We start from the raw sequence: 17,713 nt of genomic DNA, 5'->3' as shown, positions 1-17,713 counted from the left end.
AGATGAAAAGCAGAAAAACATATTAGGAAAGGAACCCTTCCTAAGCAGAATACTTTCTAGAGTTTTCCATGAGCCATCAGCAATTGCTTAAATAGTTTCAGAATTATGAGGAGACTTTATCTATTACTAAATTAAATGCTGGGAGCAGGTCTTCCATGTGAACTGCATACAGCTTTTGTCTGTATCAGCTAATAAATTCAGCAATGTCCTAAAACCATTTGATAGAATTTAAAAGCTACCTTTTATACCTCAAAACAAAGCCAGGACACCTCCATAACATGGCACTTCACGCATCGTGCATTACAGAGCCCTGAGTTTTATACACAAACCAGCAGAAGCCAAATCAGTTAAGCACTGTTTCAAATACTTTGGCTAAGGTTAGCATTTAAAGCCCCTGCAAGGAAGGTGCTCCCCCACACTGCCCACCTCTGAAGACTACACTCAGAGATGGCTCTTGGTCAGCACGAGGCAGTCCCAGGCTCTCAGGAGAGCGGGAGGGTCGATCCTCCCATGGGAACACAGGGTAGACCTTTGTGCTGGTGGTTTTCTCTGAACTTCCATCTCCCGTGAGCTGGAAACATCTAAGCTGGTGATCAATCAGAATTCAGGTCTCCAGACCTCACAGAACATACCAGGATACCGAGGCAGAGAAACATTACACACGAGTATCCTGTCCTGTGGGTCACCAGCAAACCCACGTCAGTTCTTCATCACCTTGTGACAGGAGATGCTGCCATCCAGAATGCACCTACTGCCTACACCGTACCTTCAATATCTCCTGAGGAGAATAAAAGAGCTCTTCTGTGCAAGTAGTACCACTGCACCATTAAGTTGGGTACTTACACAAGGAAGGAATTCTCCTGAGGGAAAAACACTAAATACTCAGGACAGAATTTACACAGCATGTACCAGATAAAACATTTAATTGCAGACTGAAGGACACAGGGAATGATATCCAACAGAATAAGCACACAGCATAAAGATTTGTTCACACTGCTGAGCAAGATACAAGCAGGAAAATACAGATGACAGCAGGGCACAAGTATGTTAATAGTGAAAGTCAGGTCAGAGCACAGGACAGTTGGGGATAGACAGTGTAATGATGGAAAACAAAGAGAATGTGCCATTTCTTTGATATATCAAATGTGTCCAGCATTGGCAGACTAAGACCAGACACAATGGTTCCTTATGCAGTGATGCCTATGTCCCACCTTCTGCCCATGCAGATTTTCTCCCCATTCCTATGCTGGTACCTGTTTACGCTGCAGAGGGTCATGGGTAAGCTCATTTTCTCTGTGCCTGCACAAGTGTCTAGCAGACTTTGTGAGGTGCCAAAATAGCAAGTTCCACTTAGAGGTTTTATAAATTGTATTGATTTCTTTGCAAGATTCAAGTGTAATGAGCAAAATGAAGAGGAGTTACAAACCTCAAATACATCAGATTTATCCACTGAATGCCAGTAGTTGCTATATGGCCATCTCTGGGAGAACCTCTAGATGACTACTTATGACTTAGACCAAACATGAATCTTTGCTACTTGGAGTCTATCCCAAGCACTTGGCATACAGATGTTCAACTCTTCACTAAGACAAGATGTCAAGCAGGACACCAAGGCAATGACTGTGCTGCTGTGCACTCACATTCCCAGCTCAGAAAGCACTCCTCGCTGGTAGAGAAGGTACCAAGGGAGACTCCTAGCAGTCTCTTAACAGTGAGGTTTCCAGCCAATATGATGAAGGTAAAAGGACAATTTACGGTATTCATGTCATGAATTGTTTTTATCACTATTCCAAGACCCATTCAAGAGGCTAACTCTATCAGGAAGTCAGTAATCTTTGAATTTAAAGAGATGTGAAGTGGCACCCAGCAGCTTTCAAGATGAATTACAATCATTTTGGGTGTAGGATGTCATCCTGTTCCTGAAATGAAGGTTTAGAGTGGGGAGGGACCAGCCTCTCTCTACTGCTAGGCCAGTCCCTTTTGTGATATCTCTACTGAGTACAGTAATCCAAGGCTGAGTGAGCATTCCCAGGCAAAGAGACCTTGGGATTTAGTGCTAGGCCAAACACATACAAGGTACTTCCAGTGAACAGCCTTGACATTTCAACTTCCTTGAGAACAGAAGGCAGCCACTGAGATTTCACTTTTAGCCATCCAACTTTTTTGTTTATTTTTTGAAAGATTTCCAAAATATTTCCATCTGCACCTGGTTTTACTCCTTCTGTGTAACTAGCATAATAGTCAACAATGAAGAAATACTGTAGTGAATTGCACTGTAAGAAGATGTTTTTCCTGTTCAGCTGAGTTGTGAAACCACTGCATTGCAATAAATTAAAAGTTAAAACAATAGCCCAGTGATTCTGAGGGATCCTGCCATTTAAGAAAGTTGATAATAAAGAATATATACAGCAGTAACTTCTTTGCTGCCTGCATGCAACAGAACATATGACTGAAGTTAACCATGTGGGAATTTATTCCTAGCTATTTGTACCCTTTTAAAGTTTATCTTCCTCATATATCTTCTGATTCTTATCTGCTGAATTTACTGAAAAATCCTGTTTTCTCTAGCTCTGTCTGGTCATCACCTATCATTTGTGGTTCTTCTCTAAAGACCCTTCTGGTCCCCGAGGTCCTTTTTCATGAACAGAAATCCTAGACAAAGTGCATTTAGATATCTTTGTACAGGAATTTCTGGATCCTCTCCTCATTACCCAGCTCCTTAAAGGCATTTGGGTTTTTTCTTCAATATACAATCAGACGCTATTGTTTTTAAGTCTGTATCCACAAATAATAGAGAGATCCACCGGGACACAAAATCCCGCGCCTCTAAATCTTTGGGGAATTGTCCCAGGTCCTGAATTTATGAACTGAAACAATCCGGAAGGCAACTTCACCCAGAGCATCTCTCCTCCCTGCAGGAAAGTAAACTCACTTTTATGAGTAAATCTACTGGTATTTGCACATCTGTTTGCATGTTCTGCAGCCATGGTCTTCATCAGATTAGTCCTTCATAGACAATCTACCTTTTATTTTGTTTTAATCCTGTGTCTTTTTCCCCTACAGCTTTCTTTGCGTACTGACAAAAAAAAAAGCTTTTGGGATAAGGATGGAATCTTTATAAAACATCTATACTTGATACAAAAATCCAGGGCAATAAATATGAACTCCCAATGACAAATCCTGCCCATTTTTGCTTAACCAAGCTTTTAACCAATCTTCTCACAAGTAGCTTTCAAATATATGCAAAAAATGTTTTAACAAATTATGTTCCAGCAATCAATGCTCCAACCAAATCCAAACTTTCTTAATCTCCACCCCAATACTTTATCACACAGTTTAATGCACTTCTCTGGGGATTAGGCTCAGTCTGTTTCCCTTTCAACCACCATCAGTTTGGAGCAAGCTTCCCTATTTCCACTCAAGCTGAGGGGAGCCCTATGTTGTCAAGTTGTCTCACTGATTTCAAGAGAGATGTTCGGCAGATGAAAGGTGACACAATCCAGCCCTCTGATTCCATTCAGCCCTGCACTCGGAAATTGGAATTGATGTTTATTTCCATACACAACCCCATGCTACTTTAAAAGAAGAGGCAAAATATACTGTACATGCTGCAGTTTCCCAGCATTACACAGGATTACATTATGGGACATAGCAGGGATCTGGATTTGGCACAGACCTGAGTGTATTTTGCACATTTCAAAGAATCTGCAATGACAAGCCCTCGATAGAAAGAAAGGATATGTACCTGTTTCTAATCACTGCAATATGTCTTTTTCACTTTCCTAGTGACACAACAAAACCCCACCAGACCAATCAGCAGGTAACAGGAGAGCCAAGCTAATTATGTCTGATACCAAAGGAAAAACTGACCAAACGTTACGCACAATCCCACTCCTTGTAGGTCTTCTTTATTTTTCCCATATTTGAATCCTGCAATAAATTTAAGTAAATTGCAGTTTATGGTCATTTTACATTTGACTCATATATCAATGTGGGGTTTCTGTCATGTTCTCTCTAAGCTGAGTCTGGTGTCTGTTCACCTTAAACATCTTACAAAGAATGAAGCATGGTAATTTCATAATGTAACTTGTGATTCAACACTAGTCCATTCTTCAGTGTTTATCTTAAGCAAGTCAGCCCAACATGACTCCAGTTACAAACTCTTCCTATACTCTGCGCTGCAGGAACCAAATGGATTAGCTGAAAGGTCCTGTACCACGTGTAGCTAGAGCAAATTTCACCCTACAGTCCTTAAGTGGCCAAAGGGACAAAGCTGAATGGAAGAGGGAATATTTGTGTCTTAAAAAGCAAAATATAAGTTCACACAACTTTGCAAAATTAAAACAACCCAAATGTTTGCAACCTACGTCAGGAAAGAACAAGGATGGAAGGAGAAGAAGAGCAGGTGGTCACCTGGGATGGCAGAGAACATCTCAGGGCTACCAGGGCTCTACAGGTGTTTTTCAGGCACAAGACGCTAGATCTCACACACTAGGGACGTCTACTAAGCTGTCCATGAGGTCTAAGAAAAGCAGCCCCAGTATCTATAAGCCTGCAGTAGACAAGGGATAATTTTACCAACATTTGGCAAAACATTGGTTGGTTTTAGCAAAATGTGTGAAATGGGATCCTTGAACAGAGATGTAAGTCCTCACTCTCTGCAGATCTGTTTCTGAAAACTGCAGCCCACAGTGGATTCACTGGTGTCTGCTAAGAAGAAAGGTCATGCTGCACTCTTCCCAGATTTAGGTCACTAAGAGAAGCTCTCCTCTTTGCTTATACACCATTTTCATGACACTTACAGAAACACAATGTGTTTGAGGTTTTTATCCCATTCCACTTAGATATATTTGATTTAAATTCACCAACAGGTTGAACAGATTTAAAGGGAAGGGAAAAACCAGGGAGCAGCACATTGCAGAAATCTCATTTGCGTAGGTCATCAGGTAAATACTGGGAAGATTCAATAAATGTATCTATATATGACCTCGCTCCAAAATGCAGACAACCAATGTCACTAGGGACATAAAAACCAGGGCAAACAGCCTGTGGAATATATTTCTGTTCTGCAGTACAACAATTCCTCCTAGAATAAGATTTAAATTACTTAAACTTGACTTTGTGAAAGACTGTAGGGATACAGGAATGAAAGAACAACAGTGAGAACTGTGTTAGTCATCAGTAAACACACAAAAAGATGTACAGAAGCTCTGTCAGTATGGCCCAAAGCACTGTTTTGAAATCAGCATTAAAAGACCTGCACACAGGTAAGACAACCCCTCAGAAATGTACCTCGATCATTTTGCTGCCTCCTTCGTGTCACAGCTTGATACTTTACTAGATGGAATTGTCTGCCTTTAAATTTGTCAAATTTCAATTCTGTTCCTACCAGTAAGCAGCCTTCAAACACAACTGCATCAGTTGTGTACATTACCAGAAATACAAACACCACTTGCCAATGGTTCCCAGAAGAGGTTTGGCAAGTGTGGGAAACTTGCCTGGTGCCACTGGGACGTGCAGGTCACCTGGTGTGCTCTTACACGATGAGATCAGAATAAATCTTTAAACGTCTGCACCCTGGGTGAAAACATTCAGGCTTGAAAGTGGTACGGTTGTTTCCTGTGAATGCTCTGCAACATTCATACAAGCTGAGAACAGCTCTGTTGTATGCCCCTGGCTGCAGTAATTTGCTAGATGACGTGCAGAAAGGATCACAAAAGAGTATTGACTGAAATGAACTTGCTTAAAACCTCAAGCTACCCTGAAACAGCTCTACAAAGGCTGTAGAAACTAGATGCAGTCCAGATCCATCCTTTACTCCAAGATTATGCTGAGTCATCTAAATGGAGTACAGTTCGTTCATACTTCTAAAGCTGTTACATAAATAACCCTATTTTCCTTCTTTATTGGAGCTGATCTCTTTTAAAATATATGCTCACAAATGCGAACAGCAAGCTTACCTCCCTACTGCTATCATTAAACAATAACGAGGAGCACGACTGTTAATCAAAAGCAGACTCCAATATAAAATCCTCTCAAAACCAGACTGGCCCACTTAAGACATATATCCCTGAAAACTTTCCAACTGCTGCAATATCCTACTGCAAGCTCCATTAAAAATATAGCTATTCCCACAACCATCCCATGCTTCCTTCGCTAGTGACACTCTGCTACTGGGTAGTTCTTCATGACAGATTTGTGGATTACTTCTGCAAAAAATTCCTTTCCATCTTTTACTGAGGATGTAGCATGGGCGAGTCCTCCATCCAGTGACTGGAACTGATAAGGGCTATGCTGAGAAGTTTTAAAACTAGGCAAAGGTGCAAAAACAGTCTCTTATCTCTCTGCTTGTTGCCCAAGGTCCTTCAAGGCAAAGAAAATGCCTCAGTCTTGAATAAATTAGCAATGAATGCTTGAGGACAAAGACAGTTTCATTCTTCAAAATCTTCTGAAATGCACTGATTTAGCTGTCTGATAGAAGTAGTGTGGGCAATGAGTGGTTTCTTTTTTCTTGTAGTTATTACAGGCGCTATACACCAACAGAGAGACATTTTCTGAATTGGGTTCTGCATTCTCTGTTGATTTTTGGAGATCTCCTGACATCATGAGGATGCCAGATATGTGGTTTGCTCATGTTGAGGTTTTTTGGTGGTGTGTTTTTTTTTTTTTTAAAGTGTTTTACATATGGGCAAAAAAGATGGAAAAAATAATAATTTCTTGTAACCACATTTACATTTGGAATAAAAGCCGTGTTAACTCTTAACACAACTTTGCCCTCATGAGAGATGCAGCCTTGCCAGCCCTGGATAAGCTCTTAACCTCTAAAACAACTCTTTGTCATAATAATTGCAGCTAGCATAGCAACTTTTAAAGCCAAAAATCCTCAGGGTACCTCCAAAACATATCAAGAGGCTCTATTAAGCACAAGATTGAGGTTCCCATAGGGGCTCTTCTTAACACCAAAGAGCTGGGAACGGACGTAGCTTTGCAAGCAAGTGAACACAAAGAAGTGAACCCAAAGGACTCCTGGCACTGGTTTTGGACCTTTCTAAATTTGCAAATTGCTGAAAAAATTTAAGTCAAAGTACAGATATCTTAAAAAATTTCACATATGCTGATGGATTTATACCCCTGATTTTGCCAGCCACATTTCATGGACCTGTGACAGTAATCTACGTAGTGCTATAGTGGTCAGTGGATGACAGGCTGAAAATCACTGAGTAAGGCTATCAGCTCACACTGGATCAAAAAAAATAATGAATCCACAGAGATTAATTTGCGTGCAAGAATATGTCCCAGGAACTTGTGATACAAGATGGATCTGGATGTCTCTTGCCAACTGCAAAGGACAGGTCTGAGGGCTGAAGTCCCCAGTGCTGGAAGCTGAAGAGAAGAGTCTTTCCAGCTGGGTAGAGCTCAGTCCTGTCCAGGAACAGGTTGATGGTAATGAACTAGCTCTAAATGTTAATTCCCCATCAGGATGCAAAATAAGGACTGCAGTGAAGACTGCATATGTCAGGTAATATAAATACACACATTTCTGTTACTTTCTCCTGCTAGGAAGAGACACTTTGTGATGCTCATACCCTGGCTGAGGATCTAGCACCTTGTCTCTTGAGCAACAAGCTCTGCAGCTGTTTCTCTGAGGTGACACCTTAGAAAGGGACACAGAACATAGCTTATATTGCCAACTGCATGTGAAACAGATATCCCTTATAGGAGGCTCACAAAATAATGTTTTGATTGGGTTCTTCAGATCAGGAAGTATTTGAAAAATTTAACCTTTGGAATTTAGCATTTCAATACTGAACCATAGTTGGCAGAGGAAAAGGTGGAACGCTGGATCAAGTTGGTGCCTCAGACAGCAGCACGTTGGGAGGATAACGGACGAGTCCATCAGTACGGTTCTTAGTTGCTTTTGTTACTCATCTTCACTAAAAGGATTCTGCAAGCATCTCCTTGCATGACATCAGGAGCCTTAAAAATGGAGATGGATGTGATTCCAGCTACCAGACCGGACATCTCTGCTTCAGAGATATCTCATGTTTTAAACAAACATTGCAGCACAGATACAACACTGAGATTTCACAGAATCACAGAATCGTATGGGCTGGAAAAGACCTTTAAGATCATCGAGTCCAACCGTAAACCTAACACTACCAAGCCCACCACTACACCATGTCCCTAAGCACCTCATCCAAACGTCTTTTAAATACTTCCAGGGATGGCGACTCAACCACTTCCCTGCGCAGCCTGTTCCAATGCTTGACAACCCTTTCAGTGAAGTAAAATTTCCTAATATCCAGTCTAAACCTCCCCTCCCCTAATTTCCTTCCTCTGCCTGCCTGTGGACCCACGCTGAGCTGGCTGGCCAGCCGCCATGCCTGCCCGAAGGATGAAAAGGGTTTCCTGCAGTCTTTTTATGCCCCTCGCTCCCACTCAGCTCCTCAGCTCCCTCCCTAACTGATCATAACTGCGTCAAAGACCATCAAGGCCTGTTTTCCTGTCTGTATTTCCTTCTGAGCCACAAGGTCTCCTCAGAATAAACACCACAGATTTCAAAATAAAAGAAAGGGTATTTCCATAGCAGTTCTTTTCACATTGATTTAAAACCTTGTCCCTGGGATATTCACCAGCATCAAAACTGGCTTTTCCAGGGGGTGACTTTCCTTGGCCTAAGGCTGAGGCAGTGCTGTGATGGAGTGTGGGCACCACTCTCATGGCAGACCTGAGGCTGAAAGGAGAGGCAGAGGGCACGATGCCCAGGACAGGCAGATCACTCTTAAAAAAGGCTCTTAAAAAAGATCACTCTTAAAAAAGGCTCCAGCTCAGAGCACCTTCTCACTGAGAGGAGCCCAGGGCGGAACAAGCCCACTGGAGGATGCACGGCTCCAGCCAAAAGGCAGAGATCTGGCACACAAAGGGCTGCTGTGACCAGGCTCCTGCTTAATGGTTCATGGAAAATGAGACGTGGGGGTGAACAAAGACCTTCGGGCTGGGACAGCCACCACCGGGTGCATTCACTTGTCTGCCTTTTGGATTTTCTCCTCCCAGCCTCATCTAGAGGAAAGTGGGGTATGTATAATGATCCTGAGATGGACGTGAAACTTTCAAAAGCACTAAATCCACACTAGATTTCCCATCCTATAAATTTTGGATACAAGCCAAGCAAATCTTTACTTTTACTCTCAGGAAGACAGTCGTGCCCTGTCCCCTACTCTTTCCTGGTTTCTTCATGTCTCTTCTAAAACACATTGGCAAAGTGTATTTTGGGGAACTGAAAGAGGAGAAAGGTCCCTTTTACCTGTGAAAGGAACCTTTCACTTTTGTTTTGTTTGAAAAGCTGAGCTTTGCAAACTTTCTCTATGCAGAGTGACCCTGTGGTCTGGTCCATTTTACCTTTCTTTCCCAACTGCCTGGTTTTCATGGGGAAAGGAATTGTTATCTTTGACTGCAGAAGCATCCTCTGTCCCCTCAGGTAAGTGCATCTGAGATCACCTTTGAAATAACAGGGTACCCTGGGAGAGAGAACTGTGCCTGCTCCTGTGTTATATACAGGTAAAGATAACCCCTGAAAGCATGGCTTTGACACGATCCTTTCACATATTCCTTAGCCTTCATAGAAGATCAGGGAAGGGCAGGGAAAACCTTCATCTGGAGGCTCCAGGAGGCCAGCACAGGCCTGGCACAGCCCCTGGGAGAAGGACGAGTCAGAAATAAACAGGCCAAGAGGATTTGGGTGTTTTCTGTCTCCCCCACATGCAGGCAGCTCCCTCTGCCTCATGCCTGTACAGAGAAGAGCAAAGAGCAACAAAGCAGGGAAGACTGGCAAAGCACAGCAGCATGAATTAAGTCCACTCAGAAGGCAACTTTTTAAAAAAAAAAAAAATTTCCGCTTGTTTTTTTTTCCTGAGTTGGATTGCATGAGAAGGAATTGTTCCAAAGAGGTCTGATCAGGGCACGGGGCAGCACTGCAGCCACCCACCTCTGCATCACAAGGGGATTTGTAGCCGCAAGGCTACAGAGCTCCCACAATCAAGTAACAGCCCAGTAACACCTAGAACCCTCTTGGGGTGGACCTTACAAGTAGAGGATCCCTTCTGTAATGGTACATCTCCTTCCTTGTAGTCTGCAGCAAGAGGCCTCATACAGCATTTTCTGCAGTTGGGGTTGGAGAGACAAGGCAGACTCAGAGTGCAGCCACATCCCCAATCGGCAGGTGTATCAACAAGTGCCAAGTATGAGTGACAGCCCTGCAATGCTTTGCAGACTTTCTGGGAAAGAAGAATTCTTGTTCAAACAGATATTTTCCTTGAACACTTTCTCCAAATGGTGGATACAAGAAAAATGCAGATGTATGCACCACAAACCACCTCAGTGAATGGTTTCCTGCAGCATCTAAAACCCACGCGTATGTGATCAGTAGAGGCTCAGAAGCCAGAGTTTCAACACTTCAGATCTGAGGAGCTGTGGGATCACAGCACTGCCATAAATCTACAGATAATTCAGATGACAAAGTGGAAAGAGGGAGAACAGAGTTCAGCTTAGGATCTCTCAAGAAGATTGTTTAAATTTTCTGTGGAATAGAACAGCAATTTTTCTGTAATCTTGCCTCAAAACTGCTATTGTACAGTATAATTAGAAATAATTTTATTGGCCTCAAATTTTCTTTCATCTCTGATTTTTTTATCAGTTTTATAGCCCTGTAATACTATTCTGTACCTGGGTCTAAATGACATGACAATTAATTGGCCTCACTGCACAGAATGAAATCAACCCAAAAAACAGGGAATGATGCCTTTGATATCATTGTATTGTGATGATTAACAAGAACAAGAAAAACTAAACACACACAAAAAAATCACTTTATCTTCTTTCTTAGTGGTGGATGGGCTAATCAAATCATGCAATATTTCTAACCAAGCCTGTTACTGGATCTCATCAACCAAAATGAGCAGAACTTGGATGGCAAAGTAAGCTTACAAGAGGGAAGTTCCTCAAGTCAGAATCATCAAGATTTGGCTTCTAAAGCTTTACTTTCTGTTCTGTTGGCTTACGGCATAGTAAAAGTACAAATAAGGCAGAACAGAAAGCTTAAAAGGCAATGAGAAGAATAGCACAACTTATAAGGCACACTCTGCTTATCTGACAATTCCCAGCATCCTATAAACACCAAAAAGCAATTCAGCCAATGACCTTCAAAAAGCTGGATTCCTTTATCCAGGGACTGCGTATTCAAGGTCAAAGTTTCACTCGACTTCAGCCTGCAAGAGTGGCATATTAGCTATTCAGCTGTAACTCCCGTAATGACAGGAGACAGTTGAAATCTGCTCAAATCAAATTATAGCTCTGATGATGCAAAACACTGTAGTTCTGCATTTCCTGACACCACTACTTCACAGTGCAGCTTGAAGATATCTGCTCTAAGATTTATGAAAACAGGCAATTAGAACAACAAGAAAAAACCTAGTTTATTACTCTACTCATATTTGGTAAAGAATACTTCATGACAAATTATATATACAAATGTGTTAATGGCTAAATATAAACACTGAGAAGTATTTTGTAAAATATATCTCATACCGTCAGGGAGTTGTTTACAGGACAAAGCATCATCAAGATCTTTGGCAGTTGATGGGTCGATGGTGAAAATGCATTCTTTCCTATCCAAGGAAAAAAGAAGAAAAGAAAAATTTATCTTCCAGTCATGAAGAAGGTATCAAAACACAGAGCCCATCAGAGACATCCAGACAACAACAACCATGTTTTCAGAAGACTCTGTCTGTTGAAACATCTTCCAATCTAATCTGAAAGTCTAAATCTAATCTAAAAAAAAAAAAAAGGGTTTTAGACAAGTGAATCTCCTTGGGTTTTTTTTTTTTCATTTTTCTTTTTGGTTTAACTGCTTGCTCTTAGCAGCTTTCATCTCATTACTGATTTTCCTCCACAAAAACTAAACAATTTAGCCCATCAAGTTCACTCTGAAGAAACAAGCAGGAAAAAGTCTTGATACCTTGCAGCTAGAGTAAAAATAGATAGTTCCTAATTGCAAAGCTAAATGGAACACAAATAACCCCTATCCCCATGCATAAGAGCAGATATCGCAGCATCTGAAACTCCATGAGCACAGCTAGCACGAAGCAGAGGCAGTGAAACACCTATAAACCAAGCTGAATGATAACAAAAATGAGTGAGAGTTTTGGTCTCAGTAAAGACACCCAAGGGGTGCAATACTTTATAACATCTATGTTGCCTATTGTGCACCAAAGGGAAAAGCAGGTTCAATAGGAAACACTATGAAAGTTATAGAAGAAAAGAGCTCCAAATCAGCTAATTAGATCTAGCAAATCAACTTGGTGCTTAGGAAAAGCTGAACACCCTTTTGCATATGCTGTACCAGGTGGAACCTGGAATATGCAGCACTGCCCTGGAAGGCTTACGTACGTATGTCCTGTAGCAGTGGGTGGCAAGGACACCAGGAACACACCAAGATGGACCTAGATATGGTCTAGGGCCACGTAGATGAGACAAAATAGAGTATCTGACTCGGGAATCATCATGTTTAATAGAGCAGAGCCTGGCACCAGCAAGAGACAAAACCTGTAGCACTCAACAAATAAAACTTCCTAAACTCCTGCTTTAGGGCCTCCCTTCATCCTGGGCTGCCCTACAGCGACTTCTCCCCCCGGGCCCCTGGACTACGTGTGGAATGTGGGACTGGAGCTGAAGAGCAGTGAAGACAGTAAAGGAATGGGTTTGCTGGTTTATTTTGCTTTTATCTTAACCTTTAGAATAAGTTCGGCCCCTCCCTAGTTAAAAGATCCCCAAGCACAATGGTACAGGCTGAGGCTGCCAAAGAAGAGATCAGACTGCTGCTTTTCTTCTTGCCACAGAAAAACTCGTATCATGATGGCAACTCCCTTCTAAAGATATATAATGAAAACATATATTATTTTTCTTACAGCATAACCACTGGTATACTCCTGGGGTAGGAGAGGTGGCAGGGGAAAAATTACAGCAAACTTTTAAAGGAGCAAGTGTCAGGTGGAATTAGCAAGTCTTAGTCTTTTTGCATGGGTGCTTGCACAGTGAGAGCAATGTCTCTATCTTCACAGGCCTATCACTTCGGTACTTAAATGCTCTGGGTGGTATCTGTTGGTGTCAGACAGCTGGCAGCATGTATTTATATAATTCCAGTAGGCACACTAAATAGACATTTTCAAAGACATAAAAATCAGTAAAGCACTTCACTGCCTTCTGAGACTTTGAAAATCTTTTAGAATATGCTAGCTTTCAGATTGGATAGCAAAACTGCCTTAATCCCCAGATGCACGATAGTTTCTGATCCTTCACATGCATCTAAACAAATTAGAGATTGTGACACTGAAAGATATAAAATCTTTTCAACTACACCGGGACTTTGATCTGTTGCTGCCTAGCTATCCAGCACCAGGAATCAACCCGTTTTTAAAGGCTTGCAAACAAACTTACTTCCATAAATATATATTCCTTAAAATTCCACCTAAGGATGGAATTTCAGGATACCTCCACTCCAAGGTACTGTGCAACTTTCTTAAGGGAGCCCTGCGTATGCAGATACACAGACACCTATACTACAAGCAGTATGGCGGCATGCATGTGTGCCAGCCTGCAGGGATTGATACACCAGGTCCCGCTAACTCACAGGGTATAAAGGCAACAGCATCCTGGCACTGTGACTCCCCCCCAGCCACATCTAGTAAGTAAATCTTCCTTTAAGTTGCTTCATTTAAAGAGCAAACGGCACTGAACGGACACTAATGGCTTGCTTTATCTGACAAGCGAGCAAGAAAAAGGTTTAAGAGCTTCTTCAAAGAGAATGTGGGTTCCTGTGTCAGGGGAATAGATAGCTTATCCCAGATGTTCAGGGCCTGCAACCACAAGCATCTGCCACCCATTGCGAATCATCAGCTCCAGGCAGTTCAAAAATTAGCAGATTGGTTTCAACGAAGCGCATATTTGCAGTCTGCCCTGGAAAGAAGTGAGCATAAATATGCGGGTGCCAAATTCTGAACACATTTATACAACGGCAGCAACTAACAGGCTGCTTTGCTGAGATGTATTTGGCCAGTCAAATCTACTGCAGAGGTCAGTGGTGGCCCCAGTTCAGAGAGCCCAAACCTGCAGGGCAGCCCCCAGCCCGCCCAGGCAGCACTTCGTGCACAGCCTGCTGCCCTTTGGGACACGCTGACCAGGCTCCGAGCAGCCTCTTAGCATGCAAACTGCAGGCACAGACACAGCTCACCGTCTGAGATACTTAAATGCACAGATGCAAAGCTGAAGAGGCGTCCAGACAAATACTGGTCTAGCACTTCTCACCAGCATTTCTATGTGCAGCACAGCTGCGATATGTTTTACCACCAGGCTCAGATCCGCTTCTCCTTTAAAACTACTCAAGGGACTTGGACTTGTAGCTTGTCACAGGCAGTTTATTCTGGGCACAGACTGCAAGGTGAGGTAAGAAAGTCACTGAGCAAGTAACACAAGGAATGATACTCCCTGGCATAAGGACTCTGCAGAAGTGTTGCAGAGCCGATGGCCAGGTAGTCAATGGGACAAGAGAAGCTGATCTGCAAGCAGAGCTCAAAGTTCATAGCAGTGAGATAATCCTGGCACACAAGAGTACACCTCGCTGAAGTTTCCTAAGCGAATTCCGCTCACCAGTAATTGCATTATTAAGTGTGATGAATTATATTTCTGGTTTTCAGTTTTTATTACTGGAGAAGTTTCAGATGGCTATAGGAACCAGGGCTGGCATGTGGGAAAGAAAACAATCCAACGAGTGATGGGACCGCAGCACTGAGCCCAAGGGCAGCACCCCGCACACGTGCTCCTCCAGGGCAAGGTCTCCAAGGAAGGCATGTTCTCAGCTATCTCATTCTGCTTTTCCTCCAGCCCTACCGGTGTCACCTTTTATCTCCAGCACGGTGCAGAGAGCCGCCTCTCGTCCCCAAGAGAATCGGCGCAAGGCAATGAAAAGCAAGGGGAGGAAGGGCTTGGTGTGGGCAGCCCAGCCTGCCCACTGCTCTGCACGCTGTCTCCTCCCTTGGCACCTACACCAGCCACTCCTGTACAAACCCCCAGGGAGGACCCTGGAGGCAGCTGACAAAAACCATCTGGGTGAAGAAATAACATTGCTCCCAGCTATGTGGCAAGTCCTCTCTGCAAAGAGGAAGGAGCCATTCAAATTCCTCCCCTGACCGTACCCCTGATTGTACCCCTGTCTGCCTGTACAATACCCCAAAGGCTGTGGCACAAGGGATCTCGGAGAGATCAGACCACATTTCTGACTGGAACCAATAACAAAACCAACCTACAGTGGGCTGTATGACTAAACCTCAAGGCAACAGTACTTTTTATGCACCTGCTAACAAAGCCGTTGCTTAGGCACAAGCAAATAGCCTGGCTACAAGCATGCACATTTGCATTGACCACAGGTAAATACAAATTGGCAGCTGCCTCCAGCTTCTGAAGGGGTGCCAAGGTGACCTTGTGGGCTAAGGAGCTTGATCATCCCACTCTCCTCCTTCTTTAAAAGCCCCAAAGGAGCCATCTCTCATTGTCATTACACCTAATAAAAATCTGTTTTATTCATTTAAAATTGTCAAAACATACTTTGTAAAAGTAATGAGATGTTCCAAGTACACTCGTTCCAACATACACACAACTTGGTTAGTTAAAGGAAACCAGTTTAGGAGATACAGACACACACAGAGTTAAGAGATTTTCTGGTCTTCATGCTGGAAAGGATTAGAGATAAACATGTGCCTTTAAGAACCCCCCAGCCTCCTCACATTGATCAAAACCAAACATTTCAGTGTGGAAACTTCCACTTTTTACAGGAGCCTCTTTGTCCAAAACATATGTTTAATGCAGGTTTGCAGAGGTGGACCTGCTCTGGCATGGAGTTTCTGTCAATGGAAGAATAAAATCTTTTCTCCCTCCTCCTCATGGCCAGAGGTTTCATGCACTAGGGTGAGGCGATGCTTACAAGAGTTTTGGAGGATCAAGTGAACGGCTTGCACTGAGCATGGTGGACCTGCAAGCAAGAGTCATGAAAGCACATGCCACATGAAGACTGCCCAGACCGTGCCAGCCCCAGGCAGTGCCTGGGAGCACTGACCCAGCCACCTCTAGCCCCAAGGCAGTGACAAGAGCACTGCTAAAGCCAAAGCTCGCATGCTGTTTCCATCTGCTATCTTGCAAACCAACCACCTGGGAAAAAAAATTGCAGAATAGAGCACTTAGTTTATTAGACAGTAACGACAGCATCAACATATACAGGCTGGTATATCAATCCTAATTTAAGGAAAGCTAATTAAGTGCAGTTTCTCTTTGCACAGCTTAAGGAAGACTAATTAAAGCAGACAAGCATATCTGTAGAGCAGTTAGTCTTTTTACCTTTAACAGGACCTAAAATAAATGGCTAGTGCAGTGGTAGAGGTAAGATAAGTAGTTTGTTGGTGAGCTGGAATTACCGTCACGGTAATTAAAACGTTCACAGATCACAGGACGGTAACAGCAGTTTGTTTTTCTTTGTGCAAATATGTGTATCTATGCAAAGGTATTCACAAGAATCAGCAGAAAAAATACTGTGCAGTTGGTGCTGCAAGGTTTGGTACAATATTTCAATTTTTGCCAGCTAAACTCTTCAGAATTCAACATATCAGAGTTAGCTATAAAGAACTATGACACTAGGAGATTACAACTCCCAGTGGTCAGGGCTCCATCTTCACTCAAGTGGAAGGCTACTTGGATCAAGATGAAGCACTGCATTTGTAAGCCATGGGCTCAGGCTGTATTAGAGGCAAGGTTTCTGGCATAGCCAGTTATTGGGCAAAGTTTGGGTGTCACCAGTGTGATTTTCTGTAAAGGCAGCTTGGTGCTGGTAATAGAGAAAAGCGCCAGTTTGTACACAGTAGACAAAGCAGCACCCTGCAGCCATATGCAGATCCTCCTAACACACAACCGGACGGCCTTCCTAGCCAGCAGCACACAGATGAGTCAACCCACCAGTGGAGACACGAAGCCCAGATTTTCACCACTCTAACAAATGCCAACAACTGTGAAATAACCGTTCAGAGAACTGCATGTATCCACTAGAGCATCAGAAAACCCTTGGTGAAGCAAGATGATGTCCTTACCAGCGGAAGTGACCATCTGCAGGAAGCAGAGTTCTAAAGAAGCAAGCACAAGCCAGCTATTCAGGAACCAGGGAAAGCAGAGATGGAGGAAGCACATCCCAGGCACCACGAGCACAAGTCAGCTGGGCAGCCTAACTGCGTCCAAGTTCCTGTGTGCTGCAGATAGCCACCCCTCCTGGCCCTGGCGGCAGCCATCACCAGCTGAAGTTACTTGGATTGAAACCCCAACTTTACCGTTTGCCTGAAGTTGGACTGCTCAGGGCTGAGGTCGTGGGCAGAATTTAGATTGCCAAGTGTCGCAAGAGAGAGAGAGAGCTGGGCGCCTCTGCAAGCAAACCAGAGCACCTAAGGAAGGTACTGAGCAGGGAACCACCAAAGGTGTCCCAACAGGAGACCCAGGCAAAGGGGCTTGGGTAGAATTAAGGTGCCTGAACTAGTTACCTTATTTACCTCCCCATCCTGACTCTCTCCCAAGGGCAACTTTCACACTGAGGCAGTCTCCTGCAATGTTTACTGGTCACTCATGAAAA

At 43.2% G+C, this 17,713-nt stretch overlaps 1 protein-coding gene across 3 annotated transcripts in view; it reads right to left on the bottom strand.

Annotated features, from left to right (window-relative positions):
* Positions 1-17,713, bottom strand: part of DIS3L2 (DIS3 like 3'-5' exoribonuclease 2) — a 195,849-nt gene that overhangs the window by 86,687 nt on the left and 91,449 nt on the right. For all 3 annotated transcript variants that reach the window (XM_072868187.1, XM_072868189.1, XM_072868188.1), the window contains one exon: positions 11,584-11,663. In XM_072868187.1, coding sequence (XP_072724288.1) covers positions 11,584-11,663 — 80 coding nt within the window. The remainder of the gene's footprint in view (positions 1-11,583; positions 11,664-17,713) is intronic.

This window comes from Ciconia boyciana, chromosome 7 (assembly GCF_034638445.1).
Source record: "Ciconia boyciana chromosome 7, ASM3463844v1, whole genome shotgun sequence".
NCBI lineage: Eukaryota > Metazoa > Chordata > Aves > Ciconiiformes > Ciconiidae > Ciconia > Ciconia boyciana.
The sequence above is the reverse complement of the archived record's forward strand: the minus strand, read 5'-3'. Positions and strand labels throughout refer to the sequence as shown.